We start from the raw sequence: 25013 nt of genomic DNA on the forward strand, positions 1-25013 counted from the left end.
GAAGGGCCAAGGACTGGTGAGGGGGAGAAGTTCCCTAGCAGGTTGATGGATCTGATGGGCGAATTTCTGGCATTTTTCGCACTTGCAGACGTACTTTTGTGCGTCGGCCTGCATGCACAGCCACCAGTATCCCTGTGAAATAGCTCGGTAGGCCAAGGACCTGCCCCCTATGTGGCTGCCACAAATGCCTTCGTGAATTTCGTACAAGAAGGCCTTCACACTACTCGGGTGCACGCACTTTAGATAAGGGCAGGTGAAGGACTTTTTATACAACGCACCGGATGGAGAGAGCCAAAACCGCTCTGACTTCACCCGGACTTTGTGTGCTTCTTTCTTGTCAGTTGGTAGAGTCCGGTCTCTGAGGAACAAGATTAAGGGGTCCATCCAGGAAGGACCTAGCGCGGCGCAGAGAACATCCGACTGCCCGGCGTCTTCAATGCTTGGCCGTGGAAGAAAGTCAATTAACAGGGGGTTTGGAGACGTACAATCTACCATGGAAGCGAGGCCGGCCAGCTCATCAGCTCGGCTGTTTTCTTCACGGCCAATCTGTTGGACTCTGATTGCCTGAAACTACCTGATGTGTTCCCTCACCAGAGCTTGGTACTTCGCCATCCTGTCGTCCTTTGCTTCATAAATCCCAGAGACTTGGTTAACCACAAGCTGGGAATCACTGTACACAAGTAGCTCAGAGGCCTTCATTTGAATAGCGTTCTTGAGCCCGGCGAGAAGGGCCTCGTACTCAGCCTCGTTATTAGATTCAGGGAAGCCAAGCGTGATAGAATGTTCAATGGTTAGGCCATCCGGGGAGATAAGAACGATACCTAGGCCGGCACCATGACGGTTGGACGCTCCATCAACAAAAAGCTTCCACATTTCCCCCACAAAAAGCTTTCAGCAGTCTGATAGGTCTTGAGAGTTGCGAAGGGCAATGGGATCACGGTTTCTTGGCTGTCTGGGTTCAAGTTCCATGTTGATTGATTCCACTCCAGCCCCCCTTGGTGATTTGGCACCGGACTCAGCAAGTCGGTCTGTAATGCCCAAGTCCGTAGGCGAATCATCAGGTTGCGGTGCTATGCCGGCCGCAGGTTCTGGGCTGTGGGGTTCCATTTCTTCCTCCATTTCTTCCCCCCTTGGTGATGCAGGACCTGACAGAGCAGATGGGTCGGTGATACTCAACTTCGTCGTCGCATCACCGGGTGGTAAAACCGTGCAAACTGAGGGCGCTTCGACGGTGCGCGCAAACTCCACGTCGCTACCTCCACCAACTGGTTGTATCTCGGATGGGCTTGCGTGCATCTCATCATCTACCACGGTAATATCGACCGGGCATACCGGATGAGTACCAGGTAAGAACTCGGCGACGAAGTCTGCCAAAGTCTGGGCTTTGATTGCAGTGCACGGCTGGAACTTCACATCAAACTGTCCCAACTCGACCGCCCACTTAAGAATTCGGCCTGAAAAGTCCGCCCGTTCAAACAAGGCCTTGAGGGGAAACTCGGTCAGTGCGACGATGGTATAGACGTGAAAATAATGCGCCAACTTCCTTTAAGCCATCATCAATGCCAACGCAAGCTTTTCCAGCGGCAAGTACCTTGTCTCAGCCGGCAGCAAGGTCTTACTGACATAAAAAATTGGGAGGTGCTTGATTCCTTCAGCACGGACTAGCACCGCACTGACTGCGTGCTGGGAGACGGCGAGGTAAAGGTAGAGCTCCTCACCCGGCTTTGGTGTAACCAACAGTGGCGGAGAGGACAGATATTCCTTGAGCTCGGCCAAAGCTCGGTCACACTCTTCGTCCCACGAGAACTTTGACTTCAACGCTTGAAAGAAAGGACGGCAGCGATCTGATGACCGGCTTATAAACCGATTAAGCGCGGCGGCCATCCCGGCCAGATACTGCACGTCCTTAGCCGAGCTGGGTTGCTTCAATTCTTGCACGGCTCTGATCTGAGTAGGGTCTGCTTCGATGCCTCGGTTCATGACTAAGAACCCCAAAAATTTTTCGGATCCCATGCCAAAGGCACACTTTGATGCATTCAAGCGCAGCTGGTGCTTCTTTAAAATGGCAAACATCTCGGCTAAGTCGGACAAATGGTTTGCCTCATGTCGGCTCTTTACCACCATATCATCGATGTAAGCCTCCATTGTACGGCCGAGCAAAGGAGCAAACATTTTGGTCACTATCCTCTGAAAGGTTGCCCCGGCGTTCTTCAAACCAAAAGGCATGACTCGGTAGCAGAAGAGTCCCCTTGGTGTCGTGAAAGAGGTGATCTCTCGGTCAGGCCCATGCATGGCGATCTGATGGTAGCCGCGGTAGGCATCCAAGAAACTGAGCCTATTATGTCCAGCCGTCAAGTCCACAAGCTGGTCAATTCGCGGCAAGGGGAAGCTATCTTTGGGACAAGCTCGGTTGACTGTCTTATAGTCGACACAAACTCACCACTTTCCATTCTTCTTGGGTACCACTACAGTGTTAGAAATCCACCGAGGGTAGTGCACTTCCTGAATTGCTCGTGCCTCAAGCAGGTTCTTCACCTCCTCTGTAACTACTTCGGCGTGATGCAGTGTCGATCTCCTTGTTCGCTGGATGACTGGCTTTGCTCCAGGGAAGACATTGAGGTGATGGCAGATGAAACTTGGATCGAGGCCAGGCATGTCGTAAGGCGACCACGCGAAGACTTCGATGTTGGCCATCAAAAACTCAACCATCTCGGTCCTTTCTATGGCCGTGAGACTTGAGCCGAGCAAGAAGAACTTGTCCGGCTGTTCTGTATCAATTCGCACCTCAAACAATTCCTCAACAGCCTTGTCTTCGGCCTTGGTGCCCACATCGTCCAAGACACCCTGGTCCTCCGGTCCCTCAATCATTTGAACGAATCCTTTGGCAGCCCGGCTTCCGTTGACTGCCACAAAGCACTGCTTGGACATGACCTGATCACCCCAAATCTCCTCGATTACCCCCATAGCCGAGGGGAATCTCATCACCTGGTGGTAAGTTGACGCTACAGCTTGCATAGCGTGAAGCCATCCCCTTCCAAGGATAAGGTTATATGTCGAAGGCACTTGTAGCACCCAAAACTCCACTTGCTTGACCACGGATCCCGCTTTAACCGGCAGAATAATCTTTCCCAAGGGCCACTCCGGTTGTGAGTTGAATCCAACCAGTGGCGAGGTTGCCGGAGCCAAGTCTGTTTCCTGGAGTTTGAGCTGCTTGAACGCATCATAATACATGATCTCGACCGAGCTTCCCCGATCGATCAAGATCCGTTTAACATCAAATTCCTTGACGCGTAGTGTTATTACTAGGGCATCGTTGTGCGGCGTCTGGATACGCTCTAGATCCTTTGAGGTGAATCTAATCACGTCTTTTTCTTCAGTCTTCCCCCTTTTGATGGTAGGCTGTACCGACAAAACTTCCGACATATGTTCTGCCTTTTTTATCATGCCCCGGAGTTCGCAAACACGCTCCGGTTCCACGATGCCATGGATAACATTAATAACTCCCTGTGGTGGTGCGTCTCGGTCATCCTGTCCCCTGGGATCGACCGGAGTCTGATTCGGCTTTACGCCGCCATCAATGTAAAGATCTAGATGCCCGGCCGCGACCAGCTCTTCTAAGTGTTGCCGCAAAGGAAAACAATCCTCTGTTCGGTGGCCCCTCTCCCGGTGGAATGTGCAACGATACCGCGGATTGTAGCCCTTCTGTCCATCGCCCAACTTAGCAAGAAACCGGACATACTCCTCGTCTCGGATTTCACTAAGTATGCGATAAATTGGAATCTTAAAGACCGTGGTGATGCCAGTCCTTTCCTTCAATCTTCTGTTAGCATCCGCAATATCATCTCGGGCGTAGTCATCCCGGTCGTTCCGACGTCCTCTACCCCGGTTTTTGCGATTCGAGCCACGGTCTGATTCCTCTGCTCGTTCATTTGTGCGGCTGGACTCTTGCCCAACTGCGTGCACTTTGCCTGCTGTCCTCTTGTCTGTTGCTACCGGAATTGCCTTCACGGTAGAAGCTGACGCGTCATCCTCTACTCGGATGTGCTCATTGATATGCTGCATGAGCTGGCCCATGGAGGTCGGTTGGTGCATGGTCAGCGAGTCCCGCAATCTATGGTCGACCGGGAGACCACGCTTATATTGCGTGATTGCGAGGTTGACCGGGCAGTCCAAGATCTCGTTGAAGGTTTCCCAGTACCTTGAGTTGTACGCCTTCAATGTGTCGCACGGTTCCATCTTGACACTCAGCAAGTGATCGACTTCCTTCGGTGTTTTTGTGTTGGTTTTGAAGCGTGTAACAAACACCTCGGCCAACTGATGCCACCTTTGTATGCTTCCTTCCGGCAACCTCTCGAACCACTTTAAGCCCAGCTCGCCTAAACTTGACGGGAAGATTAGGCACATCAGTCCGTCATTTCGCCTATGTCCGGCCATAACCTGTCGGAAGTGGCTCACATGCATGTAAGGATCGGTTTTTCCGTCGTAGAGTGTGAACTTAGGCTGGTGGAAGCCTGCCGGAAGCGGTGTTATTTCTATTTCCAGAGAAAAAGGGGTGGCGCTCGGCCTGGCCAAGTCCGTATCTTCAAAGAGTGGCACTGCTTGGCGGGGTGGAGGCATTCCGACCTCCTCGCTGGTGTGAACCCCGTAGGATAGCCGCTGGAAAGCCGGTATTCTCTGAGCTTCGCGCCGGCGAGCCCGCTCCTTTAAGACCGCCCGTAAATCCTCTGAATGAGCGGAATAAGAGTACCTCGACGTCGTCGCCGGACGTGAGGGTTTGTAGGTGCTGTCTTGCGCGCTAGACTTTTCTGCATGCGCGTCGGAATCACCAACCTGGTAATTTCTGGTAATGGATATGGACTGGGTACGTCGCTGACTTTGACCGCCTGAACGGCGGGATAGGGTGTGCTCACTGTGGTCTCCCACTCCAGCTACACCTTTCCCTTTGACATGCCGCTTCAGATCCTCCATCTCCGCCGCCATTCGCCGGATGACAGCGTCTTGGTCCCTCAACTTACTTTCCAGTCGTCTGGCGTGTGAGTCTCTCCTCCGCCAGTGACCGTCTAGACTCCGGGAATGACCATGACTTCTTCCGCGCTTATCCCGCGCGTCTCCTGACTGTCCTCCGGTGGGCGTCCCCAAGTCCGCCATTGGATGGATGGCGGGAGGACCTTCTCTCCTTCGGGTGAACTCCGGGGTGGCTCCGTCTATGGCAGACAACGGAAACTCGTCGTTGTTCGCCATGGACGGCGATCAGATGAGCCTGGAAGACAAGGTTTTGTCTGTCTTCTTCCCACAGACAGCGCCAATTGTACGGGGAGCAAATATTCCGGCGAGCCCGTACTCCTTCTTCCAAGCTCCATTTATGTCCGATCACCTGCGAGCAAATAACGGTGAGCTGCCCGGCGGTGTGTGGCCGGAGAAACCCTCCGACGATCAAGTTAGCACACACCTTAGGATAGAGAGAGAGAGAGAGGAGTGTTAGAGTGTAGGAGTTTTCTTACAAAGTGTTCCTCTGCTACGTATGGGGGGCGCAGATATGCTTATATATCCTCTGCGCCCCATATCCACTCCCAGTCATCTCCTAACACGTGGCTCCGCTATCCCATCTGTCAGCGTAAACCTTGCTGAACATCACCTCATCTCAACTGCCTGCCTTCTCAGCTGGAGCTCAGCAGCCGAGCTGCTCCATTCTCGGCCTTGCTGTGCTTCATACCCAAGCACTTTACTGCCTAAGTCTAAGGAAGACCGGGCTACGCGGCATCTCGGCAAAGCTGAGCCCGGGGCACTTCCTGTGGTCGGCCTTCCTGCCGATCAAACGATTACCTCGGCTGACCACGCCTTTCCGGGCGCCAGTCACTCAGCTTGATTGGCTTCCTCCATCCGCTGATCAAGCAGCTCGGTTTAACCGAGCATTTCCTTGCCGGGCAACTACTTTACGATCAGGGGCGGCACATACTTGGCCCAACTCCTGCCCGGCCCAAGTTCTGACAGCCCATCTCCGGGTGGATCGCCGGCCATCACCATTAGGCTCTCAACCTGCTCAGCCGTTACCTCGGCCCAATTCCAGATCATAAATCTCCCTCTCATATATGATTTGTTACATTTTATTAGTTCCCTTTATCTCTCACCCATTCAACTTCCCCACAACATCACCTCCCTTTGCCACGGCCACCACCATGAGAAACCACCATTTTGTTCTTAATTTTTGTTCAATTTCTTAATGGATATTATCAATTAAATCAAATTAACCTAACATGAAAAATTAAATGTCAAAATCAATGCAATTGAAGTTAGAAAAACGAAATTGATACCACAGTCAAGGTATGTGCACCATTGGTGTAATTCTCCCTAGAATAATCCCATTACACTATAAATACAAAGAGATCTCCATGCACAGTTTTATAATGCGGGTGATGAGATGGGATCAGGGTGGCCAGTGGTGCATGCTCCACTGATTAGAGAAGAGGCTCCTCCACAGGATAAAAAAGAGCCCAAGATGACAATGTCACAGAGCTCTGGCAATATTGATTCTAAGGCTAATGGGACTACAACAACAGCAGCAGAAGTGAATAAGTTACCCCATAACTATGAAGCCATTATCAAAGATGCAGACTCACCAATTGTCAAGTCCTCTATAGATATGCTCTATGATCAGCTCCAATCTGGAGTTTTCTTAAACCAAAAGAGGAAGGTAAGTCTCAAAGTTTCATTTTATCTCAGTACATATGCTGGAAATTTACATAATTTGGCATTCGTATCTCCAAAAACTAGCATTGAATATCAATTGGTGTGTACCCTTTTGTTAATGGTTGGCATAAATTAAACTTCGTTAATATAATAATTTGATGCAGAAGTATTGGGTAGAAAGGAAGACAAACAGCAACTGCTTCATGTTATATGCAAGGGATCTCTCAATCACTTGGGCTCAAGACAACCGTTATTGGCACTGGCCCTGTCTCAATGAAACCAGGTATAAACTAGCTACAACAAAGGTTATCTCTATTCTCTCGATATAAAAAATTAAAATGATATTGGGTTGAATCGAACATGGACCACGATACCACTAAAGTACGTGGTGCACGATGTGCTTATTAAAATGGGATTCGGAAATGGTAAGATGTATGAAGTCTTATCACCATTTTTGGAAAGAAGTTGAACCACGCCACTAGGAATTCTAACAGCAAGGGAGATATAGATTTAAGTATAGAATTAACCATTGACATTATTTGCACAAACTGTCCTTATATTCAAACCTACAACTCCAAAGTTAAAAGGACTAAGTTTTAACCATTGAACTAGTGCCCCACCTGCCTTTCCAGGTTTATGGTGTCCCATGGCTATGGTAGTTACATTGAACTGGCTTTGCAACCAAAACAAATTGTCAAGGATTTAGCATGTAAAATCAACTTTGATCTTTGACGGAAATCGAAGTCATGTCAAACCCTAACTTGCTCCACAATCATTCTTGTCTATAGCAAAATCCACAAGCTCCAATTTCTCTAACAGAGTTTTGTTCACTTCTCATTTTGCAGTAATGAGTCTATTGACGTTGCGGAGCTGTTAAATGTTTGCTGGCTAGATATTCATGGCAAATTTGAGACAGCAAATCTCTCACATGGAGTAGCATACGAGGTTGTATTTGTGGTGATGTTGAAAGATCCAAGTTACGGGTGGGAAGTTCCAGTGAACCTCAGGCTCATAACACCAGATGGAACCACTCAACAGCACCAAGAAAATTTGATGCAAAAGCCGAGGGGACAATGGATTGAAATACCTGCAGGGGAGTTTAGGATGTCCCCGGAAAAGATTGAAGACATTCAGTTCTCTCTATATGAATACAATGGTGGGCAGTGGAAGAGGGGTCTGGTCATCAAAGGTGTTGCCATTCGGCCTAAAACATGAAGCTCTTGCATACAACAATCAAGAGTTTGGCCTTATTTGGTGCAATTTATTAGAGCCGCTTATAGTTTTTTTTATTATTTAAGTTATTTTTCAGAATTTCTGTTAAAGTATTTGATACAATTTCTGCTTATATCTTATGAGATAAAATACGTTCAGATAAAAGAGGTTTAATCATTTAGGTGTATCACACCAGATGTGTAATAAACCATAACGAAGCAAATATACAAAATACAAAATACAAACTATATGTAGTTTGGCAATATGTTTTATTTCTGCAGAAGCAAAAACATCAAATTCACTGCAGGCAATACAATTACAAAGTTCTGAAATTCTGTTACAAACTAATTTTTTGCCATGGCAAAATGCCATCGCAAACAGTGGCATTAGAGACAGAAAAGTATGGGAAAGTATGTCGTTGGTTGCAAATAATGCTTTTTGCAAAGATAATCGCATCGCTGCAAAAGGTCCATTTTCTAGTAGTGACTTCACTCAAATCTCTTTACAATTCTGTTCTAATAAAAAAAATACTGCAAAACTTCAGGGCGAGGGTACTATAACATGACCTGCATGGACCAACCTTGGCCTAACAGTTTTTACTGGCTGAAATGGTCTAGAAAAAGTGAGATTTCACAACTTCGAAATAATTTTTCATCTTCCCACTTCTATTATAAATTTTAAAAATCACACTGAAATGTAATATTTTTCCCCAAATTCTGCTGAATTGAAATTTCACCAATTTAAAAAGAGCACAGCATGCACATCATCTAGAAGTAGAAGCAATCTACCCCCATTAACAGTAACTTTCATCCTGTCCTCTCAAGTTGAAAATTGAATCCAAACATGAATTTCCTGTTTTTGACCCTCCATACCCAAGAAACTTCTGTGCCACGTGTCACAACATGATAGGTTGTGCCTCGCAAGAAGTTTACTACCCGTCAAAAGATAAGGCCCTCCCTTAATCCGCATGTTTTAGAAGTCAATTATGAATAATTTAAGCATGAATTAATTTTCAAATGTAACAACTCTGCCATCATTTGCATATACAGCAGCTGCCTAAAAGTTTCATCTTCTTAGATTCATCTGGGCCTGAATTCATCTGATTTGCGATATATATCATAGTTTGGCCATGAGTCACCACTATTAGAACAAACACAAAGCCACAGGTAAATTTTCAATTATCAATTGAGTGCATACATTCTATGTGGCAACTTCCATAAGGTCTCTCGCCAAAGAAAAAATTATGTTTATGTATATTACACTATTGAGTACTGAGACCATACCAGTCACTGAATGTTTACTTTTGACAAGTACATATATATCTATAATCCACCAATTGATCCAAGTCCCCAACAAAAAAACAAAATAAAACGAAACAAAGGAACTGGTAAATAAATAATCAAATCAAACCAAACCAAACCAAGTCTTAAGTCCCATCAAATGGGATCGGCTACAAGAATCCTTTTTCTCCACGCAGCCTTATCAAAGGCCATTTCGTTAGTCAAATTAAGTAGATCCATATCTCTATTTATAATGCTAGCCAACGTTAATCTAGGCCTACCTCGCCTCCTAACACTCTCATCTACCGGGTACAGTATCGCGTCTCTTCACTACTGCCTCTGTTGGTCTTCGTTGAATGTGACCAAACTATCTCAATCGATTCTCTCTCAACTTATCTTTTATCGGCGCTAGTCCTACCCATTCTCGAGTACACTCATTCCTAATTCTGTCTTGTCTAATCTTGCCACACATCCACGTTAGCATCCTCATCTCAGTCACACTCATCTTATCTACATGCTGTTTCTTGGTTGCCCAACACTCCGTCTCATACAACATCGCTGGTCTAATAACCGTTTTATAGAACTTACCTTTTAGTCTAGTGGGTATTTAGTTATCGCACAGTACCCCAGACACATTTCTCCGCTTACACCATCCCGCCTTAATCCTATGGGCCACATCCGCATCAATCTCCCCCACTGTTGTGATAATCAACCCTAAATAACGAAAAAATTCACTCTTAGGCAGTTCTTGGTTCTCAATCTTCACTTCTCTTCTGCTTTCATTGTTGTTGTTACTAAATATACACTCCATGTACTCTGCCTTAGTTCTGCTTATCCAGAATCCTTTAGATTCAAGAGCTTTTCTCCAAATCTCCAACTTTGTGTTAACTCCTTCTCTAGTCTCATCCACTAGCACAATATCGTCTGCAAAAAGTATACATCATGGCACGTCATCCTAAATATTTCTCGTCAACTCATCCATAACTAAAGCAAAAAGATAAGGACTTAAGGTAGATCCTTGGTGTAACCCTACAGTGTTAGGAAATTCATTTGTCTCTCCAGCAGGCGATCTAATGATGGTCACCACGCCTTCATACATGTCTCTAATCACACCAATATAACCTTTTGTCACCCCTTTCTTCTCTAACACCCACCATATTATATCCCGGGGCACTCATATGCTTTCTCAAGGTCAATAAACACCATATGAATGTCTCTTCTCTTTTCTTTATACTTTTCTATTACTCTCCTCAAAAGATAAATCGCTTCTATTGTTGACCTGCCAGGCATAAACTCAAATTGATTCTCTGACACCCCGGTTATATCTCGTAATTGGCGTTCCATCACCCTCTTCCACACTTTCATTATATGACACATTAGCTTGATTCCTCTATAGTTGTTGCAATTCTGGACATCTCCTTTATTCTTATAGATTGGCACTAAAATACTCTTTCTTCACTCATCTAGCCTGTTCTTAGTCAACAAAATTTTGCTAAACAACCTAGTCAACAAAGCAACCCCCTTTTTACCCAAACATTTCCAAGCTTCAATAGAGATATCATCATATCCTAAAACCTTATTTGATTTCATCTTCTTAAGTGCAATCTCCACTTCAAAGTTCCTACTCCTGCGATAGAACCTATAGTTTTGGTTTATCGTATTACTGGCTATTTCTTCCCCTATTGTCGTACCTCCATGTTCCTCATTTAATAGTTTCTCAAAATAGCTCTTTCATCTTTCCTTAATCTCTTCATCCTTCACCAGTACCTTAGAATCCTCACTCTTAATGCACTTAACTTGATTAAAATCTCTTGTTTTCCTCTCCCGTATCTTAGCAAGTTTGTATACCCTCTTCTCTCCTTCTTTACTATCTAGTCTAGTGTATAGTTCATCATAAGCTTTCAATTTAGCCTCTCTCGCTACTTTTTTGACCTCCTTATTAGCTAATCTATATCTCTTAAGGTTTTCCTCAGTTCTATCTTTCTGCCACTTTTTAAAGCACTCTTTTTTGCCTTGACAACCGCTTGAACCTCTTCCCTCCACGACCAAGTTTCTCTAAAGCTAGGTCCCGTCCCTTTCAACTCTCCAAGCACTTCCCTTGAGATTTCCCTCATACAATTGGCCATTGAGTTCCACATAATATTAGTATCATCTTCCAAGTCCCAAGTACCTTCCTTATCCATTCTATTCTTAAATATTTATAATTTATGCCCTTTTAGGTCCTACCATCTCGTCCTATAACGTCCACCATCCTTCGTAGCTTGGTATTGCCCTCTAAAACATAAATCTAGTACCAAAATTCTATGTTGAGAGGCCAGACTCTCTCTAGGAATCACCTTATAATCATTGCATTTTAGATGGTCCACTTTTCTCACTAAGAAGTAATCTATTTGGCTCTTAACTAACCCACTCTTAAAGATTGTCAAATGGTCCTCCCTCTTCTTATACTTAGTATTGGCCACCACCAGGTCAGAAGCCAACGTAAAATCTAAGATACTCTTTCCAACCTCATTTCTGTCACCAAAACCATATCCACCATGCACCCTTTCATAGCCTAGTTTATCTATGCCTACATGGCCATTAAAACCTCCACCTATAATTAGGTTTTCTCCTACGGGTATCTCCTATAAGATCTCATTCATTTGCTCTCAAAAATCTCTCTTAGTCTGATCATCTAATCCTACTTGAGAAGCGTATACACTAATAACGTTCACTATATTCCCTCCAATAACTAGTTTAACTAACATAATCATATCTCCTTTCCTAATAACTGCCACTACATTCTCCATAAGACCCTTAGCAATTATGATTCGTACCCCATTCCTGCGTCTATCCTTACCACTATAATACAGTTTAAAACCGGTATCCTCAATTTCCCTAGCTTTCTCCCCCATCCACTTAGTTTCTTGTACGCAAGCTATACTAACTCTCCTCCTAATCATAACATCTATCAATTCCATCGTCTTACTAGTTAAGGTTCCTATATTCCAAGCAGCTACCCTAAACTTGTAATCTTGGACTAGCTTCTTTACCCGCACTCGTCCAAAAAAAAGCAGAAACCTTTGCCCATTTTTCACCACACCCAAGCGTCGATGTAGCACCCCTTGTTCACTTTTCGAAACACCCGGAAGCAGGCACAATGCGTCACTTGAGAGAAACGACCTAACATTTAAACAATTCAAAGTAGGATTCATTGTCATAAGGGATCCGAGCGACTTTTTACGTGTTGCCTGTTGGCTACCTAACACATAACTCTCCTCCTTAACCCGAACTTGGGACTGACGGAGTTGTTAACAACCCCGGGCTTGGAACTGGTAAATAAATGATTACTACAATTGTTCTATAAATGGTTTATGCGGTAGTGGTGGCAATAAGTTTTTTTCTGTGTTGATTTTTGTAGGGGTACACCCTCCACCATCTGCTCCATATCCTCCACCTTCTATGTATCCCACGCCAGCCGATGTGTATGCTTCACCTCCACCAGCAGCACCTTATTCCTCCTATGCACCACCAGTCCAAGGGTACCCTACATGTCCTTATGTGGCTCCACCACCAGTAAATTACCCCAACAAATACGGTCCTACAGGGGGATATCCTCAACCACAACCACCTTCTTCCCCACCTAAAAAAACTAAGCATGGATGTTGTTGTGGATGCTGCAAGGGTTCGTAAGTACTGTTTTTTCTTTTCTTTTTTTTTTTTTAAAAAAAAAATCTCTATGTTGCTTTAAACACGTCAAAAAAATAAAATTAAAAAAAAAAGACACAGGCTTTTGTTGTTGTCCGAGGATGAATTTGCCTATACTAAATCAATGAACTCTTTAGAGTGGGGACAAATTACATTCTAAAAATGCTAGATATGCCTCAAAGCATTTTACAAATTTCTATCAACCATTTTCAATATCCACCCGGTAACTTGGGTTTATTGAATTTACAAGTAAATAATACGTGTACTTCATCTAATGCAATTGTGGTGCCCTATGTTGCTGCTGCCTCCTGGATTTGTGTTTATGAGGATTCTCAATTCGAAAGTGAAAAAAGATTGAAAGCTCCAAATTAAAAGTTCAAATAGTTCTAATTGGTGTGCGAGTCTCATATGATGTGATGTTTTGACCTTGATTTTTTTCTCTTTTTTTTCTTTTTTTTTTTGATTTTTCACATCATTAATACTCTTTTAAGACTCCCAAATTAAAGAGATGTATCATTTCTGTTCTAAGGTGACTCTCTCTCTCTCTCTCTCTCTCTCTCCCTCTCTCTCTCCAGATGGATATTTCTAGTCTCGGCATCCCACAAAAAAATGTATTCTTTTACCATAATTCTAGAGACCCCAAAGGTTTTATCAAAATTTCTACCAAATGTGTCACATGGGTGTGATCCCACACCAATGTGAAACATTTGATAAAAATTTTGAAATAACATTTTTTATTCTTTTATGACCCATGTAACAAGTTACCACTCCAGACTAATTTCAATTAGTTCTGTGCATACAAATTGATTTAGTTTCAGTTCGGCAAATGAGAAACACTCTAGAGTTGGGTTATAGATAAAATCAGTTATATATAAAAGTATCTCAGTACTAACCCAAAAAACAGTATCTCAGAATAATAACTACTTTATTCTGCCTAATATAACAATCAATAGACATTACACAAGTTCCCTAAAGATGAATAGAGCTGATAAGCCTACGGTTGCACCTTGATTAGAAGAGCTTTAGTCCTGACATTTCAGCCAAACAATAATCACCCATGCTGCTATTTGGTACCTTCTTGCACTGGACTACATTGCTGGCCCAAATAAATTGCAAAGATAGTAACTAAATTAATGCTCACAATGCCGATAATTCAACCTCCCGAGTGCAAGGGCGATATGCCACAAAAGTGCTGTCGTTTGAGAATGAACCAGGATTAAAACATGTAATTCCTGCGTAATTAAATGCTTTCTGCTCGCTTTTGTCCCCCAACACAATCTGCATAGTAACACCAATTAGTGTATATTAATCAATGGTATTTGTTTTCCTCTTAAACTCTACATATCTACTTGGCAATATTTTGGCTTGGTATGTCTCAGTCATCATTCCAAGGTTGGAAAAGAAGGGACTCACCAACATTAGAAAGAAAACTAAAGTCAGATAATGTCTAAACTGAAATTAAACATAGTAGAGTACCAAAAAATAAATAAAATAAAATAATCAATGCAAGATTGATGAAAAAGAACAGGGAAAAAACCAGAGTGATGTTTTCAACTGTACAATAAATTAAGTTTCCATTTTTTCTGAACATGCCATGTTAGCAACCAAAAAAAATGATCACCACCAACCATTTGATTGGTTCATTTAGTGGATTCTCCTTTGGTGGCCAGAGTATTTAACAATGAGCTTCTATTTCTTCTTCCTTTTCTTTTCCCTTTACTTTTTTGGTACAGGAACCAACAATGAGCTTAATTTGATAATTAAGCATTTAATCAAAATAAATTCTACGAAAATCAATGACTTATATGAACCATTTGAGGAAAGAATGTTTATATTTTGAAAGTAAAAGTTCATCAGATTGGAATGGTTTTAGTACATTAGGTATGGCAAACAAGATCATGCAAATAGAGTGTGCCAAACTTATTTTTCACTGAGAAATGGCATTGTAGACACAAATTTTAAAACATGAAGTGTTTCAACACATTTCAAAATTTTATGTTACAAATGTCCACTGTTTAGTTTTTTGGACTAAACAGTGTTGATTATTTGAATAACAGGTTCCTATTTCCGATCTGTATTCCAGATTGGTAATTACACATTTTATATAAATGAAACCTCCGATTAATGAAGAACAAAATAAATAACATAAGACAATTTAAGAAAAATAAATATTTTATTGAAATTGTTATGGGTTTTGAACCCTCGAATACAAAGTACAATTCTTAGGTTTGGAACCCTTTACCTATTCATCACCATTCTGCGTTTGTAGCATAGTTTCTTGAATTCTCTAGGCTTCTTTTCTTCTAGCTCTTGATTTCTTTCTCTCTCTCTCTCTCTAATATTCTTACTTTTTGATTTTTCTAATCTCTCGTCTTGTATGATGGTCCTCATATTTATAGAGGGCCATCAGGTGATAAGAATGCCTTATCTTCAATTTGATTTCAAATTGAATGATAGCGCCGTTTGAATTTTGAATAATAGCGCTATCTGATTAATCATATATCTGATTAACTGGATTGATCTTTGGAGTTTCACCATGTATGGTGTCCTTGCTATAGGCTCTACAAGTGTCATATTTCGTAGGCTCCACGTGTCACTTGAGCATCTTGAATAACGTCATTGAGATACGACGTTGTTTTATTTATACACTTCAACGGAGTAAGTTAATCATTTTGGGAAGTGATTGCCTACAACAATCTTATCGTAGGCTCTATGTATGTCATTGATTGTATTTGAAATTTAAACATAAATTTGGTTGAAATTTATGTGCCAACAAATGCCCCCTCGTGACTTGCACAAGTGAATTTTCTTAACTGTGCGAGTCACGACAAATTGGCACTTTTATCTAGATCCTCTTTAGGTCTTGGATGGGATTATTTCTTAGCCTTAGTCCCTTTCTGCCACTTTTCAAGTTTTGTATTTTTTTTTTAATGAGTTGATTGCTTCTTATAGTCCATAGGCCTTTTATTATTTTTGTTGTATGGGCCCCTTTTTTATGGACTTCGGCCTTTTCATGGGCCTTTTTTTTTGCATGGGTCTCTTTTTAGGGACCTCTTTTTTTTTTTTTTTTTTTTCTTTTTTCCATAAGAGTCATGGGTAAGGTCCAAAGATTTAATTGAACCTTTTCTTTTGTAGGCCTCCAACTTGCCACCATTTTTTTTACAGCAGATTTTTTTCTAGGCCATCATGGACCTTTCCTTTTCTAGGCCACCATTTTTTTTAATTGGGTCCTTTTTTTTGTGGGCCTCCAACTTGCCACCAATTTTTTTTTACAGCATATTTTTTCTAGGCCATCATGGATTTTTCTAGGCCATCATGGACCTTTCTTTTTAGGCCACCATTTTTTTTAAATGGGCTTTTTCTTTTGTGGGCCTCCAACTTGCCACTTTTTCTTATTTTTTTTTATTTAGGATCAAATTTTTTTTACAGCAATATATATATATATATTTTTTAGGAGTTGTCTAAATGGAATAGAATGGATTGGCATTGGTAGGATTTCTAATCCTACACAAACTCTTACTTCTTTAGAGTATTTCAAATCCTACACAAACTCTTGCTTCTTTAGAGTCTTTTAGGAGACCACTAACTCTTTTCTTAAGCAAGACTTTTTACTTTATATAACACTTATTCATGCATACAGACCATATATTTTTTTACTGCAGCTTTGTTTCTCCCAGCAAATTTTTTTTATTTCCAAAAAATCTTTATCCTTCCAGCAACTTTCCAGCCATTATCTTTCTTCTCTTTCCAACAAAAGTTGTTCTTACACTTTAAAGAAGACACAAAAGAATCCCTTCAAACTCCTTTAAATCAGGTATGCTTTCCTTCTTCTTTTGTTTGTCTTCCTTCTTCTTTTGTTTGTCTTTCTTCTTCTTTCTCTTTTTTTTTTAACAGTATCAGCCTCTGTTTTTTTTTTTTTTGGTTGTTTTAGAATTTGAAACCTCTTCTTTTTTTACCTTCCAGCAGAAATCTTCTTCTCCATGAACCTCTTTTTTAAAGCCCATATGAACCCAAGTGTATAAGATGCTGTCATTAGCAGATATGGCCTAGATATGAATAAAGAGAGCCCATTTTTGCTAGACAACAAACCTAAGAAAATGATACTAGCAGGTTTTTTTTTTTTTAACAGCATCAGCCTCTTTTTTTTTTGTTGTTTTAGAATCTGAAACCTCCTTTTTTTTACCTTCCAACAGAAATTTTCTTCTCCATGAACCTTTTTTATAGCCCATATGAACCCATGTGTATAACCTGCTGTCAGTTTTTTTTTTTTTTTTTTTTTTTTTTTTTTTTTTTTTTTTTTTTTTTTTTGCTGCTACCAGAAGAAAGTTTTAACACCCATACCAATGGATGTCATGCTCATAAATTTTGCATGCAGTGGCACCCCTTGACCTAACAAGACTTTTATCTTTGCACTTTTTAAGGCTTAACAGCATCAGCCTATGTTTTTTTTTTTTTTTTTTTTTTTTACAATCTAAAACCTCCTCTTTTTTTACCTTCCAGTAGAAATTTTCTTCTCCATGAACCTTTTTTTATAGCCCATACAAACCCATGTATATAACCTGCTGTCATTAGCAGATATGGCCTAGATATGAATAAAGAGAGCCAATTTTTGCTAGACAACAAACCTAAGAGATTGATACAAGCAGGTTCTCTTTTCTTTTCTTTTTTTAACATCAGCCTCTGTTTTTTTTTTTTTTTTTTTTTTTTTTTTTTTTTTTTTTAGAATCTGAAACCTCCTCTTTTTTTTTACCTTCCAACAGAAATTTTCTTCTCCATAAACCTTTTTTTATAGCCCATATGAACCCATGTGTATAACCTGCTGTCAGTTTTTTTTTTTTTTGTTGCTGCCAGAAGAAAGTTTTAACACCCATACCAACTTCATGGATGTCACGCTCATAAATTTTGCATGTAGTGGCATCCCTTGACCTAACAAGACTTCTATCTATGCATTTTTTAAGTCATAAGATTTCTTTTCTTCAAGAAAGAATAAGTTCTTTTATGAAGCTATGCAATATGCCTTTTATCCATAGCATCTTTTTTCTTCCCTGCTGCTGCTACCATATATATATATATATATATATATTTTTAAAGCAGCAATCTGTTTGGTTTTTTTTTCTCACTTTAGCAGGATTTTAAGCAGCAACCATCTTGATCTTTTTATGCACTTCAACGGATTATATTGATCTTTTTTGCTTTAAAACTCCTCAATGGTGATCTTTCAAAAAGCTACATCATCTTAATTACATACTTCACATGTAAAAAGAATTGCATAGGTCCCTTTTGTATTGTAATTGTTGATTGATTAAAGTGCAATTGTAAAAATATGAACTGACTTTTTTTTTTAAAAACCTACTGCCTTCTTGAAAATCGAATCAGCCTTGCCCCCTCGTGATTCGTGCAAGTGAATTTTAATTGTATGAATCACGATGACTAATTATTTCATGTCTTTTTATCTCTTTTGTAAGTAACACGCAAGGCGTCAAAGTTTGTTCGCAGGTATCATTGCCCCTTCCAGCCTAATGGCAATGAGTAGCTTGACTCCTTGGCAGTGATTGTGTCCGTTCACCCTAATGGCTTGAATCCTTGGTAATGATTGTGTCCTTTCACCCCAATGACTTGAATCCTTGACAGTGATTGTGTACCTTCACCCCAATGGCTTGAATCCTTGGCAGTGATTGTGTCCGTCACCCCAACGACTTAAATCCTTGGCAGTGATTGTGTCCCTCCAATGGCTTGAATCCTTGACAGTGATTGTGTCCTTCACCCCCAACGGCTTGAATCCTTGGAAGGGATTGTGTCTGTCACCCCCAACAGCTTGAATCTTTGGCAATGATTGTGTCCGTCACCCCTAACGGCTTGAATCCTTGGCAGTGATTGTGTTCGTCATCCCAATGGCTTGAATCCTTGGCAGTAATTGTATCCATCACCTCAACGGCTTGAATCCTTGACAATGATCGTGTCCGTCACCCCAACAGCTTGAATCCTTGAAAGTGATTTTGTTCGTCACCCCAACGGTTTGAATCCTTGGTAGTGATTGTGTCAGTCACCCCAACGGCTTGAATCCTTGGCAGTGATTGTGTCCGTCACCCTAACGGCTTGAATCCTTAGCAGTGATTGAGTCTATCACCCCAACGGTTTGAATCCTTGGCAAAAGGTTTTCATCAATTTCTTTATATTATGATATTTTGCCTTCACTGACCCTTTTTTTTTTTTCCAGGTAGCATGGAAAAGACACTTGAATATCTTCGACGTAACGAGAGGGATGTATTGGATAAATTTGGTCTGAAAATAATTCGGCACAAACCTATCACTGCTTTATTGCCACCCACCGAGTTGGACCTCTACATCCCTTTACATACGGCTTCCAAAGACTTGGTCTATACAAGAATTCAAAACTGCTATGAGATTCTCGAGAAAGGGCACTCCAAATCAATCGGTTCATTCCCTGTCTCAATCCTCTGTCCATTTTCTGAAGACCTTGACTGCTCTGAATTTAATACTCTTCTTAAGAGAATGAAACATGAAAAATTAAAGTGGGATAATTCTTTTAATGTCTGCGGCATTTCTACCCATTTGCAATCCCCTATATGGATTTTTTGATTGAATGACGTTCTTTCCACATTTGCCCCTATTTTGAAGAAGTGTGGGATTTATGCCGCAATCTATGTATCCCAATTTTCTTATGCTAGGAATGTCGCCCTGCTTAAAGGATTCTTAGAGAGGTGGTCACCTGACACCAACATTTTCCACACCATTTACGGCGAACTTGGGATCTCTTTATGGGACCTTCATCGCATTAGCAACCTACCCATCCGTGGCGAGTTTTATGAAGAGTTCACCCCTTCCAATGACATTTTATATTCGTCCCAGACATCCAAAGCATGCCATGGGCTTTTCAACATTTATGCCAACTCTTTTCAATCCAAGAAGTTTAACCACTAGACTTTCAAATTCATTGACGAATCCCCAACTTTGATTAGTGGTTTTCGACGAAAAGATAGAATCCCTGATGATGTGTATCTTTCTGATTTTTTGGCGAGCTGGCTTAGCGGATTTGTCTTCCCTCACTCTTCCGAGGAAATTCGTCCGACTACCTTTCATGTAGCCACCAAAATGGCTAGTGGAACCTTATTTAGCCTGGCCATCCCCGTCCTTGCATACCTCTATCATTATCTTGGAAAAATAGCATTATCACCTTCACTTAGAAAGGAAAATATTTAGGGTCCTTTGCATTACCTTTTTGGATGGATTTCACTATATTTTGTTAAGACTTACTCTCATGGGGATCCTCAGTCGATTTGTCCGATACCTGATATTCATTTCATGCCATATCTTGGGTTTATTGGAAACCAATCGGCTGCCCAGTTTTTTACTGATAAATTTTCATTTGTGGACTCTCTCCTAACCTATCGTACGGAGTGTCAGTTTAGGGCTCTTACCCATGAAGGTGAACCTTCAAGCATTCTGGTCGACTCTGAAAGGATATCACCTTTCCACCTTGGCTATCTTATATCTTTGAGGCAAGGGATTTTAACTTTTAAAATGGGATTTAATTTTATTTATGAACCATACTCCCCTAATCAATACGGTCGTCAATTTGGGTTTGCTCAAGCGTGCGTTACACCGCTTAATGTATCTTGTCGGTAGCCTTTTGAGTGGTCCAAATTTTATTACAACTTATGCTACGCTGCGGTACAAAAGTCTCATTGGAGTTACCAGGTTCCCAATCTGCTTCTCATGTAACCATGCCATATGCCAATTGGTGGTTGGGAACTTCCTTTATCGTGCTCCAATTTGTTACTTATACCCAGCCGAAATCTTCACACGAGAAAACTGGATATGTCAATTAAAGACCGAAAGATGAAGAAGCCTTCTTACTCTAGAGCTAGGTCATCATCTTCACCTATTGCTCTGGAAGCATCATCACCTCAGAGAATGGATAATAGTCGACCATCTATTGCTCCTTCCCAATCTAGTTACTTGGTTTCAGATCTCCTTCATCTTTTTGAAGATATGTGTAATTCTCAATTTAAAATGAGATTTAACTTTGAGCAAGTAGATTCTGGCCCTCAATTTTCTAGTCTAGCAAAGTTTTTTCCAGAGACTGTATCTATCAGTGATTGTACAGGAACTTCCCAACCAACAGTATCAACCAAAACCCCAATGGACCAATTTCGCACATACTTGTACTCTTTTCTTGAAGATAAAGATAAGAATATGATTTAAGAACTCTTTAAGGGAGATGGGTATGAATTAATTGCCTTGGGTCGTATTCGCATTAAGAGTGTTGAAATTCCTTCTCCCACCAAATCTTTTGATCGTTCTCTCAATGGGAGTAGCGAGAGTGAAGATGATTTTTATTACTACACCCCCTTTTAGATGGCACACCAACTAAGATGAGTAAATTGCCCCCAGCAAATGTAGGGCTCTGTTTGGTAGAGCTTTTGAAATTTAATTCTACCCCTTAGTTTGAGTGTGTTATTTGGTTACAGCTTTGGAAAATTAATTCTACACTCACTTTTCAAAACACTTTTTAAAACACCCACTTTTTAATATTATATGTCATATCACTCAATTCAAACTCTTTTTAAAACTCATAATCAAACAAATTTTCTACACTCAAATCATAATTCCAAAACTCACAAACTTAAAATACAACTCTATTCTCAAACCATAATTCTAAAACTCTACCAAACACAACCTATGTTTTTCTTCTCCTTCTTCGAACAAGCCATCCATGTTGTTAGAGAAAGGTATAATTCCTCTCTTTTTTTTTCTTTTTCTTTTTTTTTTTAAATACCTTTCATTTTCTTAGGCACTACGCCTCGTACTTCCCCAGCTGCCTCGCATATGCCATTGGCTACCTTTAAGGGTATTCTTATTCATTCCTTGTACCTCATTTTATTTCATCATGTATACATACTCAAGGAACTCTTTTCTCTTTAGATCATGTCACATTGCAAAATCCATGGTCCACTTGTGGGAATCACAATTTGTCTCCTCCCACACCTAAGTCTCTTCAAGTCGTACACCAAGGTATACTTCATTCATCCATATATATATATATATATATATATATTGTTTTTACCTTCTATGTTTTCATTGAGTGTCTCCTATTTTCACAGAAATAACTTCTGACACATTGAAAGAGGCAGACGAAATTACTTCTGATACCTCGGAAGAGGCCCAAATTCTTGTAGACTTACTTGAAGCAAATGGGGTTAACAAATTAATTGACCAACTTGAAGCACCCCTTGCTCCATCTAGCCTTCTTTTGAGAACTTCCTCTAACGAAGCAACTACCCATATTCAAAAAGGTCTTACTATTTCTCCCCAATCAATGACGAATGTTAATGGCATGATTGCTGTAACAAACAACGTTTTCATGATTTTGAAGAATTTGGGTGTAGACTTCACCTCCTTTTACGAGAAGGTAAAGATATTCCTTAGGTGCTTTGCTTTGAAAACCCAACTTGCAGATTCTTCAAACTTGTCTACCTCAGAATTTGAGGCCCAATACTATGAGAAGAAGCTTCATTTCGACAAAGTTTTTTGTGAACATAAACAGTTGTCTGCTTCAATTATCAAGTCAAATGAGCACATTGCGGGTCTTAATCAAAGGATTATTCAAACCAAAGAGTTACACAAACAACTTGAAAAAGAATTGTCATCCACCCAAGCGAAACATTCATCCTTTATGTGTGATTTTGTGCAAGCTTCCAAGAGTGTTTCTAAATCAGAAGAAGACGTGCAAACTGCTCTGAATGTTTTGAGCCAGCATGAGAAGAAGAATGGACAACACAGTGTTGTGGAATGTGCTTTTGAAAGAGCTAAGGCTTCTCTTAATGAATGAATGCACTTTTATTTTGTTATTCATCCGAACATAATGTATTTATGAAATTTCGCTTAGTGATAGATTTATTTGTTATATGAAATTTCTCAATACAATACATTGATTTGTTTTATTTTAGCCGTTCACAGTTTATACTCTTGCGGGCTAGGAGTATCCAATGTTTTATCACCTTAGATTTCGGTGGGGTATCTTAGCAGTTTAACCACATACAATACCGTTGGTGGTCTTCGACTTATGTTTGGTCGTACACAGTTTATACTTTTGCGGGTTAGGAGTATCCAATGTTTTACCACTTCAGATTTTGGTGGAATATTTTAGCAGTTTAACCACATGCAATACCGTTGGTGGCTTTTTTTTTCTTTTTCTTTTTGTCGCCCTAACTTTTGCCTAGGCCGCCCTTTCGGGTTTTCAACCTAGCAGGCTTTCTTAAGGGTAATATCTCTTCAAGAACCTTGCATTGGTTGGGGGAATGATTCTGTCACCATCCATCGTTATTAACAAATAGGCCCCATTAGAATAAACCTTCTCAATCACATAAGGTCCTTCCTATTTGGGCTCAAGCTTTCCTTTGATTCTTCGTAAGACTACTATGAGTGTTTTAACCATTAGTACCAAGTCTCCTTTTTTAAAGGAGTGAAGCCTCACTCTTTTATTAAATACATTTGCCATCCTTTGTTGGTAAATCTCCAAGTTCTGTTGAGCATACAACCTTCTTTCATCTAGGGTCTCCAACTCAGCCAACCTCACTCTTGCACTTTCATCTTCAGTTAAAGACTCTTGTATTGCCACTCGCAATGATGGTATTTGAACCTCAAGTGGTAACACTACTTCTCCTCCAAAAACCAACGAATAAGGGGTTGCTTGAGTAGAAGTTCTGTGCGAAATCCGATAAGCCCAGAAAGCTTTTTTGTAACTTTTCGTGCCAAGCTCTTTTGTTCTTATCCACCATCTTCTTGAGAATTTTGCACAATGTCTTGTTGAAAGCTTTTGCCAAACCATTGGCCATTGGCAGGTGCATGATATCTTGATGAATGGTTGTTTTTGATTTTGTACTTGGCAAATAACTTGTTCAAAGCATCACTCCTAAACGACTATCCATTATCTATGATGACACTTTCTAGAATTCCAAACCTGTAAATGATATGAGTTCAGATAAACTCGGAGACAACTGTGATTTTTATATCCTTTAAAGCCACGGCCTCTGCCCATTTTGAGAAATAGTCAGTAGCAGCTAGAATGTATTGATATCCTGCTGAAGATGGAGGTACAAAATGACCAATAATGTCCATACCTGCTGGAAATTTGTGTTAATGCATATAATAAGATAGTGGCATATGATAGTGGTGTTGGTGGTAGATAGTGGCATGTATAGAATATGATAGTGGTGTTGGTGGTAGATAGTGGCATGTATATAATATGATAGTGGTAGATAGTGGTAATATATAATATGTAAGTGGCATATAATGGGTTATAATGATGTTTGTAATATCTCCTATATAAGGAGTGTCATTTGGTCTTGTAAAATAAGAAGTTTTGAGTATAACAGAAATATATTTCTTCTTCCTCATATTTTCTAAGTTGGTATCAGAGCTACAAAAAACACAGCAGCCCTAAAACCGTCATAGCCATGTCGGAAGTCACGTCCGAAACCACTTCAACCCCTGCCGCTGCCATTCCGTTGAAAACATCAAACTCTCACTCTGTCCAAATCACCACCATCCGCCTAAATGGTGATAATTTTCTCCGCTGGTCACAATCTGTCCGGATGTATATCCGTGGGCAAGGAAAGATCGGTTACATCACTGGTGACAAGAAGGCTCCTGCTGTTAATGATCCGCTGTTCGACAGTTGGGACGCTGAAAACTCCATGGTTATGACATGGTTGGTCAATTCCATGGAGGAGGATATAAGCTCTAATTACATGTGCTATCCTACTGCACAAGAATTGTGGGATGATGTTAGTCGGATGTATTCTGACCTAGGAAATCAATCTCAAGTTTTCGAATTAACTTTGAAGTTGGGAAAGATTCGTCAAGGAGATGATTCCGTCACCAAATATTTCAATTCGTTGAAAAGGTTGTGGCAGGATCTTGACATCTTCAACACATACGAATGGAAATCGGTTGACGACTGCAACCACCACAAGAAAACTGTGGAAGACGGCCGTATTTACAAGTTTCTTGCCGGCCTCAACATTGAGTTCGATGAAGTGCGAGGAAGAATTATTGGCAGACCTCCTCTCCCATCCATTGGCGAAGTATTTGCCGAAGTCAGAAGGGAAGAGAGCCGAAGGA

General features: G+C 41.0%; 2 protein-coding genes across 2 annotated transcripts in view; one reads left to right on the plus strand and one right to left on the minus strand.

The window, feature by feature from the left end:
• Positions 1-6186: 6186 nt before the first annotated feature.
• LOC114295140 (lectin) lies at positions 6187-8162 on the plus strand. Its single transcript, XM_028239338.2, has 3 exons — positions 6187-6691; positions 6852-6970; positions 7533-8162. Exons 1-3 carry the CDS (start codon positions 6419-6421, stop codon positions 7900-7902), a joined length of 762 nt encoding a protein of 253 aa, XP_028095139.2. The 5' UTR covers positions 6187-6418; the 3' UTR covers positions 7903-8162.
• Positions 8163-13718: 5556 nt separating this feature from the next.
• The window catches only part of DPB2 (DNA polymerase epsilon subunit B2), a 36021-nt gene continuing 24726 nt past the window's right edge, over positions 13719-25013 (minus strand). The window contains exon 14 of the mRNA XM_082886006.1: positions 13719-14144. Within this exon, the coding sequence (XP_082742132.1) occupies positions 14004-14144 (141 nt within the window). The 3' untranslated portion in view covers positions 13719-14003. The remainder of the gene's footprint in view (positions 14145-25013) is intronic.

This window comes from Camellia sinensis, chromosome 9 (assembly GCF_055761805.1).
Source record: "Camellia sinensis isolate YWXY chromosome 9, ASM5576180v1, whole genome shotgun sequence".
In the NCBI taxonomy this organism is placed as follows: domain Eukaryota; kingdom Viridiplantae; phylum Streptophyta; class Magnoliopsida; order Ericales; family Theaceae; genus Camellia; species Camellia sinensis.

Coding starts and splice junctions, on each gene's coding strand:
- LOC114295140 (XM_028239338.2), top strand. CDS start 6,419: ATGGGATCAGGGTGGCCAGTGGTGCATGCTCCACTGATTAGAGAAGAG. Junction 6,692..6,851: donor TCTTAAACCAAAAGAGGAAG/GTAAGTCTCAAA, acceptor AATTTGATGCAG/AAGTATTGGGTAGAAAGGAA. Junction 6,971..7,532: donor CCCTGTCTCAATGAAACCAG/GTATAAACTAGC, acceptor CTCATTTTGCAG/TAATGAGTCTATTGACGTTG.